The 12,246-nt window shown below is 44.1% G+C and overlaps 1 protein-coding gene across 1 annotated transcript in view; it reads left to right on the top strand.

Moving 5' to 3' along the window:
* Positions 1–12,246, top strand: part of HSH2D (hematopoietic SH2 domain containing) — a 244,086-nt gene that overhangs the window by 96,472 nt on the left and 135,368 nt on the right. The window contains exon 2 of the mRNA XM_063914759.1: positions 886–1,010. Coding sequence (XP_063770829.1) covers positions 907–1,010 — 104 coding nt within the window. The 5' untranslated portion in view covers positions 886–906. The remainder of the gene's footprint in view (positions 1–885; positions 1,011–12,246) is intronic.

The following is a 12,246-nucleotide window of genomic DNA, read 5'->3' as shown; positions in this document are numbered from 1 at the left end:
GCCTCGTGGGTAAGGGGCATGACAAGATTGATCCCAAAGAAAGCCCATGCTATGATACCCCTTCCACATTTTTTTATTTGTATAATATTATACACACACATTTATAGACCACTGCAAGAAAATGGATATGGACACAAATCCTCTTTATACCACATTCATGCACTTTACTTGAGAGCTCGTTGTTATTCAGTTAAAATACCCTTTCTTACATGACATATTTCAATATACTGCCCCACCCAGGATTCAACCCTATAACCTGTTGAATTCTAATCAAACACCCTACTCAGAAGAAATATTGTATAGGTATTAGTGACACAAGTGGTGGGGGTAGGAGACAAGGGAGGTCAGGAGATGCTGGGCTTCAAAAAGGAGGGGAAGCAGCAAGTGAAAGTAATTAAAACAGGAAATTGAGAAGTGCTGCCAACAGCGCCCCCTACTCTGCAGCGCTATGTGCGGTGCCCCTTCCGCACACACCTAGTTACGTCCCTGTGTCTCACTGACGCCCCCCTCATAGATTGAATGTTAAAGGTCTTTTTACACAGATTCAGGAACAAGGCACAAATGACAAACACTCCATAAACACATCACCCTCCCCAAAGGCAATATGACATTGCAAAGAAACACCCTAAATGAAAATATGCTGATCTAAACTACCTTAAAATGTCTATCAAACATTATTTTATATATATATATATATATATATATATTTTTTTTTTTTTATTTTTTTTAAGACTACACTGTATATCTTGTAGAACTGCTCTTTTATGAAAAGGTAAAGTAGTTACTACAGGCCAGTAACTTGATACATAACATAATTTTGTAGTGTCCATGGATAGTTTTCAGTTGGAAAAACTGCATTGTAAGAATTTTGTTCTGTATTTCTAGGTGGTGGTGTTTCAAGAAGAAATGGAAGAGAACAAACCATCTGTAAAATGGTTTATTGAAACACAGTCACAGTGGTTTTTAGAAAATGGAATCCCTGAATGGTTTCATGGCATCATCACAAGAAAGTAAGAATATCAAATACATAAAGGTGCAAATGTAATATCTTGGAACTTACAGGCATCGGTGGTTTCCCAGAGATTCTACCCGATGTTTTAATTGGGCATTCATTTAAAAAGCATACATACATACATATACAGGAAACCACCGCACTCGCCATACCCACTCACCACCCCCAGGCCAGGGTACAATATCCTGTGACCACACAGGCCATTACTACATATATAGAAGCTTGGAGGTGCGGCACTCAGCTCAGAATAACAACACAAGGGTCCGATAAGTACAACAACGCTTGAGTGCCTCTGCACTGTCATGAGGTTATATATGTATAAATATACATATATATATATATATACACACGCACACACACACACCAGGGACGTCACTGATATACACAGTATATGTATGTATATATGTGTGTGTGTGTATATATATATATACATATATATATATATATATATATATATATATATATATATAAAAGGTGCAATTTGGCCGAAGGTGCAGGTTCTCAGCTGAACTTGGACTTTTTTTTAAAGTGGCAATCCTTTACAGGGCATGGTTTTGCCTTGTACATGACTGCCGCTTGAAAAAAACGTCCGAATTCAGCCAGGAACTCGCATCTCCGGCCAACTCAGAATTTATTATATCCGGGTAATGAGTCTTAGCTTGCTTCAGCAGACCTGGTTCTGGTTGCAGAACCCTGTGCTGAAGAATATCACATGTAAAGTTATTGGTTTCTAAGATGCCACAGGGCTCCACAGTCAGGTACTATGAAAGACAGAGTACATATAAAACAGAGACACAAAGGTAGACAAAATTAACGGATATTCCAGCTAATGTAAAACAGAGGCATAGCTAGGGTTTTCGGAGCCTAGGGCAAGATGTAAAATGCCCCCCCCCCCCCCCCCCCCCAAAAAAAAGCACACAAAAAGAAGCATGTGCGCACATCGAAAAATGGCGTGACCACACACCAGAAGGGTGTGGCCATGCTCCAGAAGGGGTGTGGCCACTGAAAATGGCCCACAGTGCCAGTTACATTGCCCCACAGTGCCAGATACAACGCCCCACAGTGCCGGATACATGCCCCACAGTGCCGGATACATGCCCCACAGTGCCAGTTACATTGCCCCACAGTGCCAGTTACATTGCCCCACAGTGCCAGTTACATTGCCCCACAGTGCCAGTTACATTGCCCCACAGTGCCAGTTACATTGCCCCACAGTGCCAGTTACATTGCCCCACAGTGCCAGATACAATGCCCCACAGTGCCGGATACATGCCCCACAGTGCCAGTTACATTGCCCCACAGTGCCGGATACATTGCCCCACAGTGCCAGTTACATTGCCCCACGGTGCCAGTTACATTGCCCCACAGTGCCAGATACAATGCCCCACAGTGCCAGTTACATTGCCCCACAGTGCCGGATACATGCCCCACAGTGCCAGTTACATTGCCCCACAGTGCCGGATACATTGCCCCACAGTGCCGGATACATTGCCCAACAGTGCCAGTTACATTGCCCCACAGTGCCAGTTACATTGCCCCACAGTGCCAGATACATGCCCCACAGTGCCAGTTACATTGCCCCACTGTGCCAGATACATTGCCCCACTGTGCCAGATACATGCCCCACAGTGCCAGTTACATTGCCCCACTGTGCCAGATACATGCCCCACAGTGCCAGGCCCCACTCAGTGCCAGTTACATGCCCCATTTGGTGCCAGATACATGCCCCACTGTGCCCATGCCCCACCCCCCGTTCACTCACCGGCCGCTTATGTGAGGGGAGGAGAGCGCAGCGCCTCTCCTTCCCCTCACCGCTCCGTCCAGGTCTCCCGTCCTGTCTGGCGCCGGTTCGCTAGCCAATCAGAGCTCGCGGACCGGCAGCCAATCAAGAGCCGGCCCGCAAGCTCTGATTGGCTAACGCCGGAGACCGGACACAGCAGCGCTGCTAGTGCTGGCAGCGGCGGTGAGGGGAGGGAGAGACGCTGCGCTCTCCTCCCCTCACATTTAGGGTTGACGGGGGCGAGTGGGGCATGATGCCCTGGTCGCCGCCGGCGCCCCCCTCTCCTGGGCCTGCCAAGGCGCCCAGGGCTTGTGCCCCACTCGCTCTACCCTAGATACGCCTCTGATGTAAAAGGACAGATCTGAAGCTAAAGGTTTGATTGTGACTCAGGATGAAGATTTGGAGAGCACTGTGAGCAGTAAATAGTGTTTATTGTATTCTTACATATAGAGACTGGGGAGTGTCTGGTCTTGTGTAGCAGGAATGCAATTGGTGAGCAACAGGCCAGGTGATGCTTTGTAGACTGAAGTGAGAGATTATTAAAAGAAAGTTGATGAGGTGCTAAATTCTAAAAGATTGTGAGGGAGAATATTTCAGCATGAGGTTTAAGATGTGTGAAGAGTTGTAGAGGGCTTTGCAGAGAAAGGTAATTAAACCTGGTGCATGAACATATCAAAGGCTACAGTGATAGATGAAAGTGCCAGACAGTAACATAGTAACATAGTAGGTGAGGTTGAAAAAAGAATAGTAGTTCATCGAGTTCAACCTGAATTATATTGCAATATTATTACAGTGAAGATAGGAAGAGACTGCAGTAGTTGTAGCAGGGAATAGTGACAGAATACATAAATGTTTTAGTTGCATTTTGGTTACAAAATAACTTATTCTATCAATATTTTGAGGGTGGAGGTGACAAAACTGTAAGAACAAAATGAGAGGTGTACAGTTAAAAAAACAGTGTGCCAGACCAGGGGGTGCCACGAGGGGATGGGGGAGGGGCGGTGGGGAAAGGTAGTGGAGGGGCGGGTGCTGGGGTGCCACGGGTGGAGTGGTGGTTGCTGGGGTGCCGCGGGTGGGGGAGGGGCAGGCGAGGGGGTGCCGCGGGTGGGGGAAAGTCAGTGCCTGCGGGTGGGGGAGGGGCAGGTGCTGGGGTGCCGTGGGTGGGGGAGGGGCAGGCTCGGGGTACCTGTGGGTGGGGGAGGGGCAGGTGTGGGGGTGCCGTGGGAGGGGGAGGGGCGGGTGCCACGGGTGGGGGAAGGGCAGCTGCGGGGGTGATACGGTGGGGGAGGTACAGGTGCGGGGGTGCCTGGGGCGTGTGCCACGGGTGGGGGAGGGGCTGTGGGGTTGTCCATACCTCTGGTCCATGGCTTGTACCATGTAATGTCCTCAGCTGTGGCACCCCAGACCTGCTCAGGGTGTAGGACTGAGGAGCGGAAGCAGGGCCGGATTAAGGCTCCACAGGGCCCGGGGTACTTAAGACAATGGGGCCCCCTGAGGGCTATATATAGTGTATACAAGGGGGGGAGGATTCTATATATATATATATATATATATATATATTATACACATTCAAGCAGAAAGCTGTTAGAGGCAATAACAGTGTATATTATTGAACAAAAAAATAGAAGGCACATTTGTCCATTGTTAAATAATATCACACTGTCACACAGTAGGTCGTATAGTATGATGTAGGGGAGCACCCTGCTAGTATCTAAGGGCACGCAAGTTACTGGTTACAATAGTACAGGTCTATATAATCTGCCTGTCCCAAAATGAATTTTCAGACAGCCCTACTTCAAGATGAAAACTTAATACACAAGCACATAGCATACATATACACACACACATACCATACATACATACATACATACATACATATACACACACACACACACACACACACACAACACATACAGCATGCCTACAAACAAACAAACACACATACTGTAGCATACATACACACAACACACACACAGCATACATGCAATCAAACAAACAAACACACATACCATAAAGCACTAACCATACCAAGAGAAGAGGAGGAGATTGTCACTGCACGAGTCCATGTGAGCGGAGCTGCTGCTGCACATACTCCGTAGCTCCCTCTGCTGTCTACAGTGTATCCAGTGCTGCAGAGAGCTCTGCTGATCAGAGCTCTCTGTGAGGAGCAGCCGTGCTTGCGCGGCAGCTGAGATCGTGAGTGCAGGTGTGCCCGGCCAGCGCAGAGATGGAGACAGGGCTATTTGGACCGTGCGAGAGAGAGTGTGTGTGTATGTATGGGGGGGGGGGGGGGGGCGTCTGCCCCACTGCCTCCAACAGCAGAACTTTATTTTTTTTAAAATCTTGTTAATGCATCCAGTGCTTGATGGCAGGCAGGGGGCCCCCAATATAAAGGGTGATAATGTCAAATATTACCTTTAAACATAAGCACTTAGCGTAGCAGACGCTACGCCGTGAGAGTGAGACACGAGCGGCGCGGACGCTCACAGAATGATACACAGTAAACCTTATTAACAACACACAGTAAGGATATGCTTATACTCTAAACCTTAGTAATCGAATACTACAATGATGTAACGCTTATTAACCTTGATAATGTGAAAGCTGTTTGAGCGATTGAGACGCTAAGAAAATCCCTTTGTAGTAAATAGTGAAAACGCAAGACCTTATTTGGATTTAAAAACCACTCCGGCTCTAACACCTTGGTGGAGGATTTAGAGTAAAAAGGGGAAAACAGTACAGGTTATACACTACGAACTAACATAGAAATCTAAACAGAATAACAAAGATTAATATGAACAATAGCGAATGATCGTAAACACGTGCAAACAGAATGAGAACAAATGGCAAACAATAAGGATAACAACATGGCTAACAACATGGCTACAGAGAAATATACATACGTGGGGATGATTCGCAAGCGCGTCCTGGATTCCAGCCCTCAGCATTCAAAGAGAAAGCCTTTAGAGAGAGTGAGTGACTGGCCCAGCAATGGTGGTCTTTATATACACAGCATACATTCACAATACAATGGTCCCTATAATCTCATTGTTCATTGGACACAGGAATGTGTCTCTGCATTATAACAAAGGTCATCGGTAGATTTGAACAGGTGGGCTGTGTCTTTCCCCAACTAGTGTAGTGGGTGGTATCCTCTGGATTCCCCCAGCATGTGTAATAAACAGCAAAATACAATTAATGTCCATAAACTACTTTTGTACTTAACTATACGCAGGAGCGAGCGATCTTTTCCTAACTAAAACTGAAATGTTACCCTTAAAATACCCTACAGCTGGATACTAGACACCACCTTTCAACCTTTATCTGACCCTTCCTATCATGTAAAGAGGAATCTCTCTGTCCAAGAATCATTTAAACTAAACATATTTGCTGACGTTGTCTAGGGGAATATTAACTATAAAACACACTAAATGGGTTAAATATGCTATGATCGAGTCGCCCGCTACACGCTCACAAACCCTACCATAAATGCGCATACCACGCGCCAAAGCGCACGGCCGTAGAAGCTCTATTACGCAAAGTGCGAATATGCGCACTCACGGCAGAGCGTGTGCACGTGCAGCGGGCATGTGCATGGGGTTAGTACAAGGCATATGAATCATGATATTTTTCGACTTTGACAGTTCACCCTTTGGCAGTCAACAATAACTGCCACTATCTAAACAATTTAAGCAGAAAAATATATAATACCATGAACTATCTTATTATGATTGGGAGTAGGGAGGAGAGGAGAAGGTGGGAAATGTATGACCTAGTGGGATAGTAAAAGCATGTATGTATGAAATTCATGTCTGAGGGGTCATGTATCATCGTGCCGTACATGTTCTAAAATAAGATTCGAGGTATTGCAAAGTATACATTGAATCCTTCTCATCCCGTATTAAGGGTCTGTAAGTGGGCTAACAAACTCTACCGAGCTCTTTTCGGCTTTTAGTTCCAACAAATGGGGTGCACATTAGTTGATGATACATGAAGGGGGAAAAATATGTGAGTGCTAATATATGTGCCTATATTACCTGTCGACTATGTGTGTCACTACCTGAAGATCGTAGAGATGAAGATAAGAAACATGCGTTATAAATGCATTCATATGATTATGTATGTGATTGTCCTTGGGCGTCTTGTTGACGTCTTGTCCGGATTGCTGTATCTTTGCTGTAAGTGGCAAGCAAAGTTTTTCAAGTGTCCATAAAAGTTAAAGTCTCTAAAAGTTCATCAAGTGTCTGTGACAAAGTTCATCAATGGTCTGTATGAAGGGTCATCAAAATCTTCTTCCGAGTGGATGTCTTTTTACCTTGGAGAAAAACAAAGGAGAAACGGGTGAAAGAAACGGACCGTGGAATCACGTCTTATCACAACATTGTCTCGATTGATGGGTCATAAATTAAACCAGTTGTTGTTACAATGCCCTCGCTCCTCAAACTCATCAATTTGGTACTGCGCTTGCAATGCATTAAAATCCAAATACATCTAAATATCAAACCAATCATTATGACAACTCCTAGGATACATAAGAGACATTTCCCTACAGTAACGATAAAATTTTGAGCCCATTCTCCTAAACCTGAGAACCAATTTCGTGGGTTCAACCATGATACCCAGCCGGTCAGTTCATTACTCACAGAAGTAAGGGTAAGGTTGTGCCTCCATCGGAACTCCCACTTCAATTGCAAGATATTGTCCATCTTTTGATCTATGACCTCTGTTGGGTCCTCAGTGCTGTTTGTGATATACGTACAGCACTTTACACCATACTGAGTTGCTAGGGTGACACAATACCCTCCTGTCACCGCTGTGATGTAATTGAGAACCATCCTGTGCTGGATCAGTTCCGTTTTGTAAGCTTGCAATTCTCTCCCAGTATACCTGAAGGTGTCATCATACATCTCGGTGATATTGTCTATCAGGTTCGCTAGCGCAGTTATATACCTAAAATTTATAACTCCTCTGGCGGTACGGGTGATATCTAGCGCGAGTAGGAATTGAATCCCGGTGGATTCGTGGATAAAATCAGAGGCTGCATGCTCTGTCCTATCTATAAGGTGTCTCTTTACAATGTGTTCGTAATGGGTGTGAGCGTAAGGAGCTTGAGCATTGCGGTGAACGTCTTTCATTTTATCATGGGTAATGGTCATTACTTCCGGCAACACTCTTCCAATGTAACACAATCCCTCTGAGTTTGGGGCAAGCCACTTATACGCCTTCCTCCCACATATGAAATATGCATCATCGGGGAGGACATATGGGACAGAAAATAACATCACCATATTACAAACCTTCCATGTGAAAAATCCTATCCCTAACTCTCTCATTTGTCTAGTACACGTATCAGGCTGTATGATATGCGCACAGTATCCTGGTGATACTTCTCCAACTCGCATGGGCCTACTTCCTAGAGTGTACCTATATTTGAAATATCTTCCACTGTTGGCTATTTGGCGTATAAGCTCTGAGTCAATGGGCATTCTATCGGCTCTGTGTGAAAATGTCATGGTTTGGTTGTTCCATGTCACTTCCCAATTTCCCGGCTTTCGGGGATTGAAAATGTTAAAACATATTAGGGACCTATCCACATGATATTGGTGGAGCTTCAAACTAGGAGGCCTAGAAATATTAAATTTCTTGTCCACCGGTCTCCCACCCCTTAATTCAAGTACCTCATCTATCGTTAAAGAGTATGGCACTAGTCCTTACTTTCTATGACCTTGAGGTACTTGTGAGCACACCCAGCATTCCGTTTAGTTTAAAACCTTACCCACTAATGAGTGATAGTCACTCAATGGATGACGGTCCATGTTGATATTAAGGCTGGACTGACATCTCTGGATGCACCCGTCCTCAACTATGTTCTCACAATTCCTACAGATACAATTCTCTTCAGCTAACAATCCATTACAATGTCTCTTAGTGTCATGGCTACCAGATCGTTTTCTGATACTCGCCTTTACTCGGTGATTGTGTTGCTCTTGGAATTCTACGAATCCATCCTGATCATCAGAACCCATTCCAGATCCTTTCTCGATCTCTCTGATACTCTCACCGAAACAGACTGCTCTGGTCAACAACAGGGTCAACAGGAAAACACGGAAAGCAGTCTCTTGGGACAAGTCCATCTTACAGGAGGAGAAAGAAAGAGTTGTAATGGGGGTACAGAAAATAATTGAAGGGAAAGAAAATTGTTATGATAATTGTCCACTAGTCCTGTTGTTCTTCTTCTTGCTCAGATGCCGTCTCAACAGTGCTGCCTCTCAGTCTTCCTAAAACGAACACTTCAGTGATGCGATATTCTTTCTGAATCAGCGATCTTTCTGTAAGGAGCATAAATCTTGTATTACCATTTGTTTAACTGTTGTGTGACATACCATCCGTAAAACATAAAAGAACAAAAAGAGAGAGAACAATAGAAAAAGAGAAAAATTTTCAAATCACCATCAGGCTGTCACACCAACATGTCTGTCGGTATCTCTGCACAGTCTTCCCCCACCAGTATTTCCACTCTTCACCCTTTGTTCTTGGCCAGACACAACGATGCTGGTAAGACATACTGGGGTTGGGCAGACCTCTGAAAAGACAGAGTAGACATGTGTCGTTTGAGCTGTAGTTCTGCTGGTGAACGTCAGAGATAAAAACAAGGAAACAAAATACATTACAGAGTTTACCTGGCCGCCCTTTTATCTACAACATATGATCTACCAATTACATCAACTGTGACCTCAGGTTTACTATCAAGGCTAACAATCAACTTCACTGGCTGTAGACTACAGGTGCGGCCCAAAATTTTACATATATGATCCCTGATCGCAATTACATTTATCATAACTATGCTCGTTTTCTTGTCTAGGATGTCTGACTTTATGTGTGCTGTTACAGTTGCTGGCATAATGCCCTTCCCTTTTACACAGATAACAAACCCTTGGCTTCCTCCATGTGCCAGGGGCCTGGGGTTTTGGTCGATTTGATACCTCTTCTAGTGCTTGGATGATCATCACCATCAACCGCTCTCCCTGTGCTTCCCTGGTTCTTTGGATATTATGGTCATGCTCGATAGCGGACTCCCTTAATGCAGCCACTGAGATACCTCTCCAGTTTGGTTGAGTGGTCTGTACCCTTGTTCTCAACACTTCTTTTAAACCTTCCATTAATACGGACACCGCTACTTCTCTATGATGTACACTTTCCTCAATGTCCGCGATTCCAGTGCATCTAGCCATTTCCTCTAATGCTCGATGGAAATAATAAGAAGCAGTTTCACCTTCTTTTTGTCTAATGGAGAAAATTTTGTTCCACTTGACAACAGTTGGGAATTATACTCCTAATTGCAGATTGATTTGTCGTACATTCTCCTGAGTGTATTCCTCAGTGAGAGGTACGTCTGCGTCTAATTTACAATCAGTAATAAATTTTGCAGGGTCAATGTTGGAAGGTAAACATACTCGTAGCACTGTTCGCCAATCTTTGTTTGTGGGTTGTGCGGCGTTACCTAGTTCTTTAATAAACCTCTGACATGCGGCTAGATCTCTCCTGGGATCAGGAAATTCAGACATAATTGTCCTCAATTCCATCCGGGACCAGGGACAATGCATAGCAATGTCTCTGATGGGAGTGACTCCCTGAGCGTCAGTCCACCCATTGGGGACTGTGATCACCCTGACAGGATTTAGTTCAATTACACCATCTTGTGTTGAATCTACAATGTGAGGTGCAATTGTCTGTGCATAATGTACAATACCGTATTTACCTGTGGACACGACCTCACCTGACCCTCCATTAGGGGGCTTTACTACTGCCTTTACCGATTGGGCCGTGCCCACCTGTGTGTTCTGTCTGGTGGCTGCTAGAGAAAGTGCCGACATCATGCTGGGCTCACTTTCTTGCTTGTAATCCTGAGGGGAGTTTAACATGGGGTGCAACTTGCACGGGTTAGAATTTATACATTTATCAGTTTTACCCTTATCGTCATTAATACATTTATTACGTTTACTCTTATTGTCATTAATACATTTATTAAGTGCACTATTATCATCATATACCAGTATGCCATTCTCTGTAGCCATTGTTTCTCCAGTCGCTATCAGTTTCCTGCTAGTGTTGGAACCAGCTGTGTAAGCTAATTCCCTCTGTATATCTCTCTCTCGTTGCCATAAATGTAACCAGTTTGTGTGTCTGATCCTCTGTTTTTGGTATTTTATGAGACAGATCCTAAGCCTTAGATTATGCAATACCTCTGAGTCAAAGCTACCTATCCCAGGAAATGGTGCTTTATCCCCCACAGTCATTCGTGTCCATTCATCACAAAAGGTCTCAGTGTGGGGACCATACTTCCCCCACATTACTAACCAAACAGACCCCGGGGTCTGCAAGTCTCTTCAGTCTGAACCCTGACTGCTAAACGTCCCTGTGTTGTGCACTTGGCTTCCATTGTGGACCTTTTTAACACAGAAAAACTTCCTAAAATGCACCAAACACAGAAGTCTACGGTGGAAGTTCTCCAAGCTCCTCCACCAGCTTCTTCTGCTCCGAGTATGACGGATCCACCTCTTTTAGCAGACTCACGTAGTCGTTGCAGGCCCTACCTCTAGGGATTTTCCTGAGAGACCAGCGAAAATTCCCTATCTTTATTTTACACAAATCACGCTTGCATGTGCTCCCTTAAATATTACTTCTGTATTTTTAACTAAATAGCAACAAATTTTTCAGCACGGGTCAAAATAGATCTAATAATCAATGCTAATGGCAACAAGCGAGTAGATATGCAGAATACACAAAATACAGGTCTAAATTAATCTAGTAATCAATGCTTCCAATAGTATGATTCATATTGGATAGCTATCTTGCAGAACATACATTGATATAAACACACACACATAATTATAATATTATATCTAAGTACTATTTCCCGAGACCCATTCACTCCTCTAATTTGCATATGAATGTGCCTTTGACTGTCTGTGAAGGTGGCCTTTCACTGCCAGGAAAAAAAGCTGTTGCACAGGTTAATTTGCATTTCAATGGCTTATCTTACAACAAGCAGAGTTTAACAGAATCGTGGAGGTAAAGAAGAAAAAAAAACTTTGTTTTATATCTGTGTCATTCTTACATCAAATATTCATCTTACTATTAACTTTTATTAATCCCCATCTGAATCTATTTGTAATTGACTATGGCATGGGTTAAGTAAATGCATTGGTAACTCATAAATGGTGATTTCTTTTTGACCAAGGATGGCTGATTATTCCTGAGCAGACTGAAAATCAGCTATTTAGAAAAAAATTGACCTTCCAAAAATGGCCGCTGCTCCTCCCCCTTCCACATCCATGAGGGTTACACAAAATGGAGGACAGACCATGCGGCTTCCTTTGTCACAAAAAAAATCACCATGCAAGCCCCTGAAGTTATTTTAGGCCTGAGTTTAAAAAAACAACAACACTATATC

This window comes from Pseudophryne corroboree, chromosome 1 (genome assembly GCF_028390025.1).
Source record: "Pseudophryne corroboree isolate aPseCor3 chromosome 1, aPseCor3.hap2, whole genome shotgun sequence".
Lineage (NCBI taxonomy): Eukaryota > Metazoa > Chordata > Amphibia > Anura > Myobatrachidae > Pseudophryne > Pseudophryne corroboree.
This window is presented reverse-complemented; position numbering and strand designations above follow the sequence as displayed.